The following is a 16,600-nucleotide window of genomic DNA, read 5'->3' on the forward strand; positions in this document are numbered from 1 at the left end:
ACTTCGCAGGAGGGGGCCAGTGTTCAGGTAGGTGGTTTGAAGTGTTTCTACTTCAATGCCAGGAGTATACGAAATAAGGTAGGGGAACTGGCAGCATGGGTTGGTACCTGGGACTTCGATGTTGTGGCCATTTCGGAGACATGGATAGAGCAGGGACGGGAATGGATGTTGCAGGTTCCGGGGTTTAGGTGTTTTAGTAAGCTCAGAGAAGGAGGCAAAAGAGGGGGAGGTGTGGCGCTGCTAGTCAAGAGCAGTATTACGGTGGCGGAGAGGATGCTAGATGGGGACTCTTCTTCCGAGGTAGTATGGGCTGAGGTTAGAAACAGGAAAGGAGAGGTCACCCTGTTGGGAGTTTTCTATAGGCCTCCAAATAGTTCTAGGGATGTAGAGGAAAGGATGGCGAAGATGATTCTGGATAAGAGCAAAAGTAACAGGGTAGTTATTATGGGAGACTTTAGCTTTCCAAATATTGACTGGAAAAGATATAGTTTGAGTACATTAGATTGGTCGTTTTTTGTACAATGTGTGCAGGAGGGTTTCCTGACACAATATGTTGACAGGCCAACAAGAGGCGAGGCCACGTTGGATTTGGTTTTGGGTAATGAACCAGGCCAGGTGTTGGATTTGGAGGTAGGAGAGCACTTTGGGGACAGTGACCACAATTCGGTGACGTTTACGTTAGTGATGGAAAGGGATAAGTATACACCGCAGGGCAAGAGTTATAGCTGGGGGAAGGGCAATTATGATGCCATTAGACATGACTTAGGGGGGATAGGTTGGAGAAGTAGGCTGCAAGTGTTGGGCACACTGGATAAGTGGAGCTTGATCAAGGAACAGCTACTGCGTGTTCTTGATAAGTACGTACCGGCCAGGCAGGGAGGAAGGCGTCGAGCGAGGGAACCGTGGTTTACCAAAGAAGTGGAATCTCTTGTTAAGAGGAAGAAGGAGGCCTATGTGAAGATGAGGTGTGAAGTTTCAGTTGGGGCGATGGATAGTTACAAGGTAGCGAGGAAGGATCTAAAGAGAGAGCTAAGACGAGCAAGGAGGGGACATGAGAAGTATTTGGCAGGTAGGATCAAGGAAAACCCAAAAGCTTTCTATGGGTATGTCAGGAATAAGCGAATGACTAGGGAAAGAGTAGGACCAGTCAAGGACAGGGATGGGAAATTGTGTGTGGAGTCTGAAGAGATAGGCGAGATACTAAATGAATATTTTTCGTCAGTATTCACTCAGGAAAAAGATAATGTTGTGGAGGAGAATGCTGAGACCCAGCCTATTAGAATAGATGGCATTGAGGTACGTAGGGAAGAAGTGTTGGCAATTCTGGACAGGCTGAAAATAGATAGGTCCCCGGGGCCTGATGGGATTTATCCTAGGATTCTCTGGGAGGCCAGGGAAGAGATTGCTGGACCTTTGGCTTTGATTTTTATGTCATCATTGGCTACAGGAATAGTGCCAGAGGACTGGAGGATAGCAAATGTGGTCCCTTTGTTCAAAAAGGGGAGTAGAGACAACCCCGGCAACTATAGACCGGTGAGCCTCACGTCTGTTGTGGGTAAAGTCTTGGAGGGGATTATAAGAGACAAGATTTATAATCATCTAGATAGGAATAATATGATCAGGGATAGTCAGCATGGCTTTGTGAAGGGTAGGTCATGCCTCACAAACCTTATTGAGTTCTTTGAGAAGGTGACTGAACAGGTAGACGAGGGTAGAGCAGTTGATGTGGTGTATATGGATCTCAGTAAAGCGTTTGAACAAAGAACAAAGAAATGTACAGCACAGGAACAGGCCCTTCGGCCCTCCAAGCCCGTGCCGACCATGCTGCCCGACTAAACTACAATCTTCTACACTTCCTGTGTCCGTATCCCTCTATTCCCATCCTATTCATGTATTGTCAAGATGCCCCTTAAATGTCACTATCGTCCCTGCTTCCACCACCACCTCCAGCAGCGTGTTCCAGGCACCCACTACCCTCTGTGTAAAAAAAACTTGCCTCGTACATCTCCTCTAAACCTTGCCCCTCTCACCTTAAACCTATGCCCCCTAGTAATTGACCCCTCTGCCCTGGGGAAAAGCCTCTGACTATCCACGCTGTCTATGCCCCTCATAATTTTGTAGACCTCTATCAGGTCTCCCCTCAACCTCCTTCGTTCCAGTGAGAACAAACCGAGTTTATTCAACCGCTCCTCATAGCTAATGCCCTCCATACCAGGCAACATTCTGGTAAATCTCTTCTGCACCCTCTCTAAAGCCTCCACATCCTTCTGGTAGTGTGGCGACCAGAATTGAACACTATACTCCAAGTGTGGCCTAACTAAGGTTCTATACAGCTGCAACATGACTTGCCAATTCTTATACTCAATGCCCCGGCCAATGAAGGCAAGCATACCGTATGCCTTCTTGACTACCTTCTCCACCTGTGTTGCCCCTTTCAATGACCTGTGGACCTGTACTCCTAGATCTCTTTGACTTTCAATACTCTTGAGGGTTCTACCATTCACTGTATATTCCCTACCTGCATTAGACCTTCCAAAATGCATTACCTCACATTTGTCCGGATTAAACTCCATCTGCCATCTCTCCGCCCAAGTCTCCAAACAATCTAAATCCTGCTGTATCCTCTGACAGTCCTCATCGCTATCAGCAATTCCACCAACTTTTGTGTCGTCTGCAAACTTACTAATCAGACCAGTTACATTTTCCTCCAAATCATTTATATATACTACAAAGAGCAAAGGTCCCAGCACTGATCCCTGTGGAACACCACTGGTCACAGCCCTCCAATTAGAAAAGCATCCTTCCATTGCTACTCTCTGCCTTCTATGACCTAGCCAGTTCTGTATCCACCTTGCCAGCTCACCCCTGATCCCGGGTGACTTCACCTTTTGTACTAGTCTACCATGAGGGACCTTGTCAAAGGCCTTACTGAAGTCCATATAGACAACATCCACTGCCCTACCTGCATCCATCATCTTAGTGACCTCCTCGAAAAACTCTATCAAGTTAGTGAGACACGACCTCCCCTTCACAAAACCATGCTGCCTCTCACTAATACGTCCATTTGCTTCCAAATGGGAGTAGATCCTGTCTCAAAGAATTCTCTCCAGTAATTTCCCTACCACTGAAGTAAGGCTCACCGGCCTGTAGTTCCCTGGATTATCCTTGCTACCCTTCTTAAACAGAGGAACAACATTGGCTATTCTCCAGTCCTCCGGGATATCCCCTGAAGACAGTGAGGATCCAAAGATTTCTGTCAAGGCCTCAGCAATTTCCTCTCCAGCCTCCTTCAGTATTCTGGGGAGATCCCATCAGGCCCTGGGGACGTATCTACCTTAATATTTTTTAAGACGCCCAACACCTCGTCTTTTTGGATCTCAATGTGACCCAGGCTATCTACACACCCTTCTCCAGACTTAACATCTACCAATTTCTTCTCTTTGGTGAATACTGATGCAAAGTATTCATTTAGTACCTCGCCCATTTTCTCTGGCTCCACACATAGATTCCCTTGCCTATCCTTCAGTGGGCCAACCCTTTCCCTGGCTACCCTCTTGCTTTTTATGTACGTGTAAAAAGCCTTGGGATTTTCCTTAACCCTATTTGCCAATGACTTTTCGTGACCCCTTCTAGCCCTCCTGACTCCTTGCTTAAGTTCCTTCCTACTTTCCTTATATTCCACGCAGGCTTCGTCTGTTCCCAGCCTTTTAGCCCTGACAAATGCCTCCTTTTTCTTTTTGACGAGGCCTGCAATATCTCTCGTTATCCAAGGTTCCCGAAAATTGCCGTATTTATCCTTCTTCCTCACAGGGACATGCCGGTCCTGAATTCCTTTCAACTGACACTTGAAAGCCTCCCACATGTCAGATGTTGATTTGCCCTCAAACATCCGCCCCCAATCTATGTTCTTCAGTTCCCACCTAATATTGTTATAATTAGCCTTCCCCCAATTTAGCACATTCATCCTAGGACCACTCTTATCCTTGTCCACCAGTACTTTAAAACTTACTGAATTGTGGTCACTGTTACTGAAATGCTCCCCGACTGAAACATCTACCACCTGGCCGGGCTCATTCCCCAATACCAGGTCCAGTACCGCCCCTTCACTAGTTGGACTGTCTACATATTGTTTTAAGAAGCCCTCCTGGATGCTCCTTACAAACTCCGCCCCGTCTAAGCCCCTGGCACTAAGTGAGTCCCAGTCAATATTGGGGAAGTTGAAGTCTCCCATCACCACAACCCTGTTGTTTTTACTCTTTTCCAAAATCTGTCTACCTATCTGCTCCTCTATCTCCCGCTGGCTGTTGGGAGGCCTGTAGTAAACCCCCAACATTGTGACTGCACCCTTCTTATTCCTGATCTCTACCCATATAGCCTCACTGCCCTCTGAGGTGTCCTCCCGCAGTACAGCTGTGATATTCTCCCGAACCAGTAGCGCAACTCCGCCTCCCCTTTTACATCCCCCTCTATCCCGCCTGAAACATCTAAATCCTGGAACGTTTAGCTGCCAATCCTGCCCTTCCCTCAACCAGGTCTCTGTAATGGCAACAACATCATAGTTCCAAGTACTAATCCAAGCTCTAAGTTCATCTGCCTTACCCGTAATACTTCTTGCATTAAAACATATGCACTTCAGGCCACCAGACCTGCTGTGTTCAGCAACTTCTCCCTGTCTGCTCTGCCTCAGAGCCCCACTGTCCCTATTCCCTAGTTCTCCCTCAATGCTCTCACCTTCTGACCTATTGCTCCCGTGCCCACCCCCCTGCCATACTAGTTTAAACCCTCCCGTGTGACACTAGCAAACCTCGCGGCCAGGATATTTATGCCTCTCCGGTTTAGATGCAACCCGTCCTTCTTATATAGGTCACACCTGCCCCGGAAGTGCTCCCAGTGGTCCAGATAACGGAAACCCTCCCTCCTACACCAGCTGTTTAGCCACGTGTTTAGCTGCTCTATCTTCCTATTTCTAGCCTCACTGGCACGTGGCACAGGGAGTAATCCCGAGATTACAACCCTAGAGGTCCTGTCTTTTAACTTTCTGCCTAGCTCCCTGAACTCCTGCTGCAGGACCTCATGCCCCTTCCTGCCTATGTCGTTAGTACCAATATGTACAACGACTTCTGCCTGTTTGCCCTCCCCCTTCAGGATGCCCTCTACCCGTTCGGAGACATCCTGGACCCTGGCACCAGGGAGGCAACATACCATCCTGGAGTCTCTTTCACGTCCACTGAAGCGCCTATCTGTGCCCCTGACTATAGAGTCCCCTATTACTATTGCTCTTCTGCGCTTTGACCCTCCCTTCTGAACATCAGAGCCAGCCGTGGTGCCACTGCTCTGGCTGCTGCTGTTTTCCCCTGATAGGCTATCCCCCCCGACAGTATCCAAAGGGGTATACCTGTTCGAGAGGGGGACAACCACAGGGGATTCCTGCACTGACTGCCTGCCCTTTCTGGTGGTCACCCATTTCTCTGCCTGCACCTTGGGTGTGACCACATTTACATAACTGCGATCTATGACGCTTTCCGCCACCTGCATGCTCCTAAGTGCATGCAATTGCTGCTCCAACCGAACCATGCGGTCTGTGAGTAGCTCCAGTTGGGTGCACTTTCTGCAGATGAAGACATCCGGGACGCTGGAAGCCTCCCGGACCTGCCACATCTCACAGTCAGAGCACTGCACCGCACTGCACCCCTCTAACTGACATTGCATCAATTAATTAAAATTTTTTTTAAATGTTTTAAAAAATATATATATTTTTTTAAATTTCAAAGTTATTGCTAACTATCTGTTTCCTAGCACTAGATTTCTAATAGAAATGCGAAAGCTAAATATTGTACTCTCCGATCTCTGGCTTCGATACCCCTCTGAATTATAATTAAGTAATTATGTTTAATTAGTTACCGATGCTTAATTTTTAAAATTAAGTGTAGATTCCCAACCAGCCACTCAGGTCACAGCTTTTCTGTGATGTCACTTCAGTTTCCCCCGACAAACACAATTTAAAAAAGGTATAAAAGTAAAAATGAGTAAAAATCACTTACTTACCTTCTTACCTTCTGAGTGTCTTAGATGTTCTCAGGTTCTCTCCCTGACAGAGACTGTTCCTCCACCTCCGAACCTTGACCTGCACAATGCTAATAATATATAATATAATATGGCACTTACCTCACACCAATGGGTCTTATTATTAGGTTAGAGGAGGAGGGTGGGTGGGAGAGTGTCTCGGGTTTCCTCTCCACCAGAATTTATTGGTTGGGGGGGGGGTCTTCCCAGAAGTCCGCGGGTTGAAAAAAATAAAACAGAAAAGAAGTGTTTTTTTGTTAAAAGGATACACTTACCTCCCAGAAATTACTTGCCCACCGCTCCCGCTGAAATCGACTGGCCTGTTCCTGTGAAGGTAAGGGTTTTTAAAGGATACACTTACCTTCCAGAAATCACTTGCCCACCGCTCCCGCTGAAATCGACTGGCCTGTTCCTGTGAAGGTAAGAGTTTTTAAAGGATACACTTACCTCCCAGAAATCACTTGCCCACCGCTCCCGCTGAAATCGACTGGCCTGTTCCTGTGAAGGTAAGGGTTTTTAAAGGATACACTTACCTTCCAGAAATCACTTGCCCACCGCTCCCGCTGAAATCGACTGGCCTGTTCCTGTGAAGGTAAGAGTTTTTAAAGGATACACTTACCTCCCAGAAATCACTTGCCCACCGCTCCCGCTGAAATCGACTGGCCTGTTCCTGTGAAGGTAAGAGTTTTTAAAGGATACACTTACCTCCCTGAAATCACTTGCCCACCGCTCCCGCTGATAAGGTTCCCCACGGTAGGCTATTGCAGAAAATACAGAGGCTGGGGATTGAGGGTGATTTAGAGATGTGGATCAGAAATTGGCTAGCTGAAAGAAGACAGAGGGTGGTGGTTGATGGGAAATGTTCAGAATGGAGTTCAGTAACAAGTGGCGTACCACAAGGATCTGTTCTGGGGCCGTTGCTGTTTGTCATTTTTATCAATGACCTAGAGGAGGGCGCAGAAGGGTGGGTGAGTAAATTTGCAGACGACACTAAAGTCGGTGGTGTTGTCGACAGTGCGGAAGGATGTAGCAGGTTACAGAGGGACATAGATAAGCTGCAGAGCTGGGCTGAGAGGTGGCAAATGGAGTTTAATGTAGAGAAGTGTGAGGTGATTCACTTTGGAAGGAATAACGGGAATGCGGAATATTTGGCTAATGGTAAAGTTCTTGGAAGTGTGGATGAGCAGAGGGATCTAGGTGTCCATGTACATAGATCCCTGAAAGTTGCCACCCAGGTTGATAGGGTTGTGAAGAAGGCCTATGGAGTGTTGGCCTTTATTGGTAGAGGGATTGAGTTCCGGAGTCATGAGGTCATGTTGCAGCTGTACAAAACTCTGGTACGGCCGCATTTGGACTATTGCGTACAGTTCTGGTCAACGCATTATAGGAAGGACGTGGAGGCTTTGGAGCGGGTGCGATGGAGATTTACCAGGATGTTGCCTGGTATGGAGGGAAAATCTTATGAGGAAAGGCTGATGGACTTGAGGTTGTTTTCGTTAGAGAGAAGAAGGTTAAGAGGAGACCTAATAGAGGCATACAAAATGATCAGGGAGTTAGATAGGGTGGACAGTGAGAGCCTTCTCCCGCGGATGGAAATGGCTAGCACGAGGGGACATAGCTTTAAACTGAGGGGTAATAGATATAGGACAGAGGTCAGAGGTAGGTTCTTTACGCAAAGAGTGGTGAGGCTGTGGAATGCCCTACCTGCAACAGTAGTGAACTCGCCAACATTGAGGGCATTTAAAAGTTTATTGGATAAGCATATGGATGATAATGGCATAGTGTAGGTTAGATGGCTTTTGTTTCGGTGCAACATCGTGGGCCGAAGGGCCTGTACTGCGCTGTTTCGTTCTATGTTCTATGTTCTATATTATAAACAGGATCCTGTTGAGAGTTCTGATCACAGATGGTGCTTTTAAAAAGAGACACTGCAAGTCTCGAAAACCAGTGACACGTCCAGTATATGAAACTCCATCTAGCTCTAAGGGTTGTTAACATTAGCAAAAACAAACACAGTATTGTCAGACTATCAATCCTGGATGTGATTAACAGCAGTAATAAGAGCAGAACCCAACCCCTGCAGTTATTTATGAACTCGCTGATGTGTCAGCAGGCTGGATAGCCAATGGAACCCTTTGCCACACACGGAGCAGGTGAACGGTCTCTCTCCAGTGTGAACCCGCTGGTGTGCTTTGAGGGCACCCGAATGATTGAACCTCTTTCCACAGGAAGAGCAGGTGAACGGCCTCTCCTCAGTGTGAACCCGCTGGTGTGTCAGGCAGTGGGATGACTGAGCAAATCTCTTCCCACACACAGAGCAAGTGAATGGTTTCTCCCCTGTGTGAACTTGCTGATGTGCAGTGAGTTCAGATGACGACCTTAACCTCTTTCCACAGGAATTGCAGCTAAATGGCTTTTCCCCAGTATGAGTTCGCTTGTGTACCACCAGGTTGGCTGACTCAGTGAATCCCTTCGCACATACTGAGCAGGTGAATGGCCTCTCCCCAGTGTGAATTCGCTGGTGTTTCAGCAGGTCAGAGGATACGGTGAATCGCTTCCCACAATCTGAACACGTGAACAGTCTCTCTCCTGTGTGAAAACGTTGGTGTTTACTGAGGTGGGATGAATGCCTGAGCCTCTGTCCACAGTCAGTGCAGCTGAAGGGCCTCTCCTCCGTGTGAAACTGCTGGTGTGACATGAAACAGGCTGACTGGGTAAATCCCTTCCCACACAGAGAACAGGTGAATGGCCTCTCCCCAGCGTGACTGCGTTGACCAGTGTGACCAGCTGGTATTGAGAATTGAATCATTTACCACAATCCCCACAATTCCACAGCTTCTCCCCAATTTGAGTGCGTCGATGGTATTCCAGCCGGAATGTATAATTGTATCCCTTTCCACATTTCCACGGTTTCTCCATGGTGCCTGTATCTTTTGTGTCTTTCCAGGTTGGATGATCAATTGAAGTCTCATCAACAGAGAACTGTACCAACTGGTTAAAGCTCTTTCCACAGTCAGTTCACTGGTACACTCTCACTCAGTGTGCCTGTGTCCTGGTTCTTTTCCAGTCACACTTATGTTTGAAATCTTCTCCCACAGACAGACTAGGCAAACATTTCTCCTTCCACATTCAAAGGCTGATGATATTCAGATTCTGATTAATCTTGTCAGACTTTGCAATGATATCCCTTTCTGTCCTCTTCTATTCATCCTCTTTTTTTAAAGCCTGGAAAGGAGATTGCAAAACTTTTCATTACAAGAGCAGAGGATAGAAACACAGAACAGACAAGTCTAGTTTCTATGGAACATTTTTCCCCAAAGCTGCAATTGTCGCGCGCACACACTCTCCTCTCTGGGCTGAAATTCAAGCCCATCTCACCATTTCTTTCCTCCATTCCAATATTTTCCCCCCTTCCTCCCCTCTGCCTGAATGTAGTCCTGGGCAGAGCGAGAACAAAATCAGCGACACAATCATTTTCTCTCCTGGTCACTGGGGCCCAGAAGCCCCGCCCACTCTCTGTGTCACCACGATGGTCCCTCAGGCGCCATATTCGCCAAGGAACCAAGAAGGTGGCCTTTAACCGGGGCCTATTTCCAGGCAAAAGTCTCGGAGCTGGAACCGCGGGACCTGCAGGTTGTTATTCGGGGTTTGTGGCCCACACGGAATGTTAATTAACCCGCTCCACCCACCCGCCGCTTCCCCTCCGCCGGTGGGAGGATAAGTGGACGTATTAGCGAGAGGCAACATGGTTTTATGAAGGGGAGGTCGTGTCTCACTAACTTGATTGAGTTTTTCGAGGAAGTGACGAAGATAACTGATGAGGGGAGGGCAGTGGATGTTGTCTACATGGACTACATGGGCAGCATGGCAGCACAAGTGACTAGCACTGTGGCTTCACAGCTCCAGGTCCCAGGTTCGATTCCCCGCTGGGTCACTGTATGTGCGGAGTCTGCACATTCTCTCAGTGTCTGCGTGGGTTTCCTCCACGTGCTCCGGTTTCCTCCCACAGTCCAAAGACTTGCAGGTTAGGTGGATTGGCCAAGATAAATTGCCCTTAGTGTCCCGCCAAAAAAAGGTTAGGAGGGGTTATTGGGTTACGGGGATAGGGTGGAAGTGAGGGCTGAAGTACGTCAGTGCAGACTGAATGGGCCGAATGGCCTCCTTCTGCACTGTATGCTCTATGTTCAGTAAAGCCTTTGTAAGGTCCCTCATGGCAGACTGGTACAAAAGGTGAAGTCACACTAGATCAGAGGTGAGCTGGCAAGATGGATACAGAACTGGCTCAGTCAGAGAAGACAGAGGGTAGCAGTGCAAGGGTACGTTTCTGATGGAGAGCTGTGACAGTGGCATGCCTCAGGGATCAGTGCCTCAGGGATCAGTGCTGGGACCTTTGCTGTTTGTAATATATATATAAATGTTTTGGAGGAAAATGTAACTGGTTTGATTAGTAAGTTTGCAGACGACACAAAGGTTGGTGGAATTGCGGATAGCGATGAGGACCGTTAGAGGATACAGCAGGATATAGATTGGTTGGAGACTTGGGCGTAGAGATGGCAGATGGAGTTTAATCCGGACAAATGTGAGGTAATGCATTTTGGACGGTCTAATATAGATGGGAAATATACAGTAAATGGCAGAACCCTCAAGAGTATTGATAAGCAGAGGGATCTGGGTATACAGGTACACAGGTCACTGAAAGTGGCAGCACAGGTGGAGAAGGTAGTCAAGAAGGTATACAACATGCATGCCTTCATCGGCCAGGGCATTGAGTTTAAAAATTGGCATATTATGTTGCAGCTGTATAGAATCTTAGTTAGGCCGCACTTGGAATATAGTGTTCAATTCTGGTTGCCAGACTACCAGAAGGATGTGGAGGCTTTGGAGAGGATACAGAAAAGATTTACCAGCGTGATGCCTGGTATGGAGGGATTGGCTATGAGGAGAGGTTGGAGAAACTTGGTTTGTTCTTACTGGAACAGCGGAGGTTGAGGTGCGATCTGATAGAAGTCTACAAGATTATGAGGGGCATGGACAGAGTGGATAGTCAGAAGTTTTTTCTCAGAGTGGAAGAGTGAATTACTAGGGAGCATAGGTTTAAGGTGTGTAGGGCAAGCTTTGAAGGAGATGTACGAGGCATGTTTGTTTGCACAGAGGGTGGTGGGAGCCTGGAACTCGCTGCCGGGGGAGGTAGTGGAAGCCGGGGCGATAGTGACTTTTAAGGAGCGTCTTGAAAAATACATGAATAGGATGGGAATAGAGGGATATGGTCCCCGGAACGGTAGGGGGTTTTAGTTCAGAAGAACAGCATGGTTGGTGCAGGCTTGGAGGGCTGAAGGCCTGTTCCTGTGCTGTACTTTTCTTTGTTCTTTGTGACCATTAAACTGCATTACCGTTGATCTGGGTAATTTGACATCCACGATCCTGGTTTGTAGAGACCCAGGTGCCTGACTGATGAAGCAGAACAGCAGCAGAGGAAAGAAATTAAGCAAATTCTGCTCTCTGGATCCCACTGTCTGATGGGATGTCCTGTCCCATGTGTCCAAAAATCTGCAGCTCTGTTCAGTCTCATGAAGACCCAGGGCAGAAACACACAAACCTGAGTAGACGCCATCCTCGAATTAAGCGACTGCTGATGACAACACGGGTCAATGCGCAGCAGGGAGCATGAGCGGTCATCCTGGATCAGGGAGCAGGAGTGGTCATCCTGGACCAGGGTGCACGAGGGGTCATCCTGGACCACGACGCAGGAGCGGTCATCCTTGACCAGGAGCGGCCATCCTGGACCAGGGAGCAGGAGCGGCCATCCTGGACCAGGGAGCAGGAGCGGTCATCCTGGACCAGGAAGCAGGAGTGCTCATTCTGGACCAGGGAGCACGAGCAGTCATCCTGGACCAGGGAACAGGAGCGGTCATCCTGGACCAGGGAGCAGGAGCAGTCATCCTGGACCAGGGAGCAGCAGTGGTCATCCTGGTCCAAGGAGCAGAAGCAGTCATCCTGGACCAGGGAGCACGAGTGGTCATCCTGGACCAGGGAGCAGGAGTGGTCATCCTGGACCAGGGAGCACGAGTGGTCATCCTGGACCAGGGAGCAGGAGCGGTCACCTGGACCAGGGAGCAGGAGCGGTCACCTGGACCAGGGAGCAGGAGCGGTCATCCTGGACCAGGGAGCAGGAGCGGTCATCCTGGACCAGGGAGCAGGAGCGGTCATCCTGGACCAGGGAGCAGGAGCGGTCATCCTGGACCAGGGGGCAGGAGCGGTCATCCTGGACCAGGGGGCAGGAGCGGTCATCCTGGACCAGGGGGCAGGAGTGGTCATCCTGGACCAGAGAGCAGCAGTGGTCATCCTGGACCAGGGAGCAGGAGCGGCCATCCTGGACCAGGGAGCAGGAGCGGTCAACCTGGACCAGGGAGCAGGAGCGGTCATCCTGGAGCAGGGGGCAGGTGGAGAGAATGCTGTGGATGTCTATCCTGGACTGTGTAAAGGGGAAATAAATAGTACATGTTAAGGTTATAATATGATTTAAGAATGAGGTTTCAGACGGAATAAAGTAACAGAAACGGGGTTACAGATTGTTACTAAAATTCTAATTGACCTTTGTAAAACTGAACGCACAAGTCAGCAGAATTTGCAGCTGTGTTCTCGCAAGGACAGCGAGCTTCAATAACAAGGTAACTGCTATCTCAGTAACAGTTAGGGACAGTGGACAATAACAAGATAAGCGGTGCCTGCAAGGGTAGGTGAGAGTGCGTGTTTATATATACCAGATTGAAACTTTAAACAATGACTGTGCATGTGTTCAAAAAGTTAGAACTGTGCTACTTTGTGTAAACAATAAAATTAGTTCAGCGAGAATGCTTGTTGAGCTACCTCTCGTAAATCTGCTCTTATGCTCCTGTGAATCATTTGTTAGGAGAAGTTAACTGTGACAGGTGATGGTACTGTACATTTGCAGGATACTGGAAGTGGAGGATTGACAGACGGGAAACTCAAACCAGACATCACATCGCGATCTGACAGAGTCACTCGATTCATCAGAACCTGAATATCAGCAGCATCTGGGTGTGGAAGGTAAAAGTTAGCACAGATTTACCTGAGTGATATCTGAACGCCCAGAGTTAAATTACAAGGTACAATTACAGGAAAGGCTGTGTGGATTCTCCCCAGTCTGTGTGGGTTTCCTCCGGGTGCTCCAGTTACCTCCCACAAAAATGTGTAGGTTAGGTGGATTGGCCGTGCTAAATTGTCCCTTTGTGTACAAAAGGCGAGGTTGTGTTATGGGAATAGGGTGGGAAAGTAGACCTCGGTAGGGTGTTCTTTCAGAGGGTCAGTACAGACTCGATGGACCGAATGGGCTCCTTCTGCACTGTAAGGATTTAAGGATTTCTTGGAAAGAGCCATAGAGTCAGAATGGTACAGAGGAGGCCATTCCACCCATTGAACCATGCCAGCTCACTACAGCAATCCAGTCAATCCCATTCTCCTGCTCTATCCTGTGTCCTTGCAGCTTTATTTCCCTCCAGTGTCTCTCCAATGTCCTTCAAAATCATTCATCGTGTTATTTCCACCCCCTCGTGGGCAGCAGGTTTTGGGTCATTATCACTCACTGTGTAAAAATATTCTCCCCCACATCCCCCTCTATTTCTTATCCAAAAATGTAAATCTCTGTCCCAGATTGTTTTGTCTACCTTATCCAAACCAGTCAGAATCTTGAGAACCTGAATGAAATCTCCCCTCAGCTTCTTTTGCTCAAACTATTCTGGTAAATCTGCAACTTCTCAGAATCTTCACATCCTTCCTAAAGTCTGGTTACCGGATCCGGACACACTACTCGAGATGTCACCTAACCAGAGCTTTATAAAGATTCAGCATAACTTCCCGGTTTTTCTATCAGTATTCCTGCTTATGAAGCTCAACACCTCATTTGCTTTACTAACTAATCTCTCAATATATCTTGCAAATATACAAAATCATTTTCCTTCACCTCCATCTCTCTCCTTTCGTAGAGGCCAGAGTCCTGTGTAGGTCCAGATCAGGTGGCAGGTTCCCTCCCTGAAGGATATTGGTGAACCAGTTGAGTTTTCACAATAATCGAGTAACTTTCATCATCACTTCTTCCTAGTCTCCGGTAGCACGGTGGTTAGCACTGTTGCTTTATGGTGATGGAGGCTGAAGGTTTGAGAGATTTGTCAAACTTCTGGTCAAGTTGTCCTTCGGGGAGGAAACCTTCCACCTGGTCTCCGAAAGGAGAGAGATAGAGGTGGGAGGTGAAGGAAAATGATTTTGTATATCTGCAAGACATATTGAGAGATTAGTTAGTAAAGCAAATGGGGTGTTGTGGCGCGGCCACAGGCTCAGCCTGACTGGCTGATTCTTGGCAGCATTTTGTGTTTGCGAATTAGAGCTGGAGATGGATGGTCAGTTCCCCTCTGTCCGGGGTGGGGGGGATGGTCATTTCCCCTCTGTCCGGGGTTGGGGGGGGGGTGGTCAGTTCCCCTCTGTCCGGGGGCGGGGGGATGGTCAGTTCCCCTCTGTCTGGGGTGGGGGGGAGGATTCAAACTCATTTCCCCAGTGTGCTGTTGATCAACTTTACTTTACATGAGAAATTCCCGCTTCAATCCCGCCTGGAAACTTTGTGTTTAAAATTGTTACTGATAAGGAACTAACAGTGAGTTTAGTTTCATGTTGGACAGGGTGAGAGTTCATGTGTCTCATTCTTGAAAAACTCTTTCTTCACCTTTAAACAGGGAACAGTAGGGTGGCATGTGGCGCAGTGGTTAGCACTGGGACTATGGCGCATGAGGACCCGGCTTCAAATCCCCGCCCTGGGTCACTGTCCGTGTGGAGTTTGCACATTCTCCCCATGTCTGCGTGGGTTTCACCCCCACAACCCAAAGATGTGCAGGTTAGATGGATTGGCCACGCTAACTTGCCCATTAATTGGAAAAAAAATAATTGGGTACTCTAAATTTAAAAAAATAATAATAAGGACTCGGAGAGTCCACACTGAGTAAAGAACTAGATTCATTTACAAAATGGTATATACACTGCCTGCTCGCTCCCTCCCGGGTTCCTCTCATGATTGGTGCCTTACCGACCATTTTACCGTTTGTAGCGAGAGAGCTAATGTAATGGTGTCACAGTTTGAGCCTGGCTAAACAAGTCAAGAGACCATAAGAACAAAAGATAAGGCAGCAGAATTAGGCCATTTGATCATGGCTGATATGTATCTCATCCCCATTCACCTGCTTTCTTCCTATAATACCTGATCCCCTTATTAATCAAGTACCTATTTATCTCTATCTTAAAAACACTCAGTGACTGACATCACGTGGTGGCACATGGTTAGTACTACTACCTCACAGTGCCAGGAACCCAGGTTAATTCCAGCCTTGGGTCACTGTCTGTGTGGAGTTTGCACTTTCTCCCCGTGTCTGCGTGGGTTTCCTCCGGATGCTCCACTTTCCTCCCACAGTCCAAAGATGTGCAGGTTAGGTGGATTGCCTATGCTAAATTGCCTTTGGTGTCCGGGGATGTGTTGCTTAGGTGGGGTTAAGGGGATAGGGCGGGAGAGTGGATCTGAGTAGGGTGCTCTTTCAGAGGGTCGGTGCATACTTGATGGGGCAAATGGCATCTTTCTGCACTATCAAGTTCGCTGTTTATGTGACTTGGCCTCCACAACCTTCTGCAGCGAAGAGTTCCTCCTCCTCTCAGTTTTAAATGATTGTCCCTTCAGTCTGAGGCTGTGCCCTCGGGTTCTAATCTCTCCTACCAGTGGAAACATTTTCTCCACATCCACTCTATCTGGGTATTTGTAGGTTTCAATAAGATTCCCATTCATCCTTCTGAACTCCATCGAGTACAGACCCAGAGTCCTCAATCGCTCCTCATATGACAAATCTTTCAGTCCAGGGATCATTCTTGTGAACCTCCTCAGGACCCTCTCCAAGACCAGCACATCCTTCCTTAGACACGGGGCCCAAAACTGCTCACACTACTCCAAACATGGTCTGACCAGAGCCATGGCAGTACATCCCTGCTCTTGCATTGTAGCTCTCTTGAAATGAATGTGAACATTGCATTTGCCTTTCTAACTGCCGACTTCCCTTTATTTGTTCTTGGGATGTGGGTGTCGCCGGCTGAGCCGGCATTTGTTGCCCACCCCTCCTTGCCCTTGAACTGAGTGGCTTGCTGGGCCATTTCAGAGGGGGCAGTTTGGGAGGATGTGAGGCTGAAGTGATTAAATGACAAAGGGGATAATGGTGCAAGACAAAACTGGGAGACAATGAGATAAGTAAATAAACTAATAGGATAAGAGAAGAAATAAAAGACAGGTCCTGGTGAGGTATAAATGGCAACAGCAGACCCGTTACAAATGTCTACTGACTAAAAATATAGGAGTAATAATCTGAAATTACTGAAATGAATGTTGTGTCTGGAAGGTCAGAAGTTGCCTGATCAAGGATGAGGTTCTGTTCCTCGAGTTTCCTTTGAGCTTTATTGGAGTAGTGCAGGAGGCCGAGGACAGAGTGGGAATGGG

The 16,600-nt window shown here is 48.0% G+C and overlaps 2 protein-coding genes across 3 annotated transcripts in view; one reads left to right on the plus strand and one right to left on the minus strand.

The window, feature by feature from the left end:
* LOC140421745 (uncharacterized) overlaps positions 1 to 16,600 on the plus strand; it is a 354,082-nt gene that overhangs the window by 227,493 nt on the left and 109,989 nt on the right. The window lies entirely within an intron of this gene.
* Positions 1 to 16,600, minus strand: part of LOC140417895 (uncharacterized) — a 217,435-nt gene that overhangs the window by 63,086 nt on the left and 137,749 nt on the right. Inside the window, exon 3 of the mRNA XM_072501325.1 lies at positions 8,150 to 8,863. Within this exon, the coding sequence (XP_072357426.1) occupies positions 8,150 to 8,863 (714 nt within the window). The remainder of the gene's footprint in view (positions 1 to 8,149; positions 8,864 to 16,600) is intronic.

Source organism: Scyliorhinus torazame, chromosome 5 (genome assembly GCF_047496885.1).
Source record: "Scyliorhinus torazame isolate Kashiwa2021f chromosome 5, sScyTor2.1, whole genome shotgun sequence".
Lineage (NCBI taxonomy): Eukaryota > Metazoa > Chordata > Chondrichthyes > Carcharhiniformes > Scyliorhinidae > Scyliorhinus > Scyliorhinus torazame.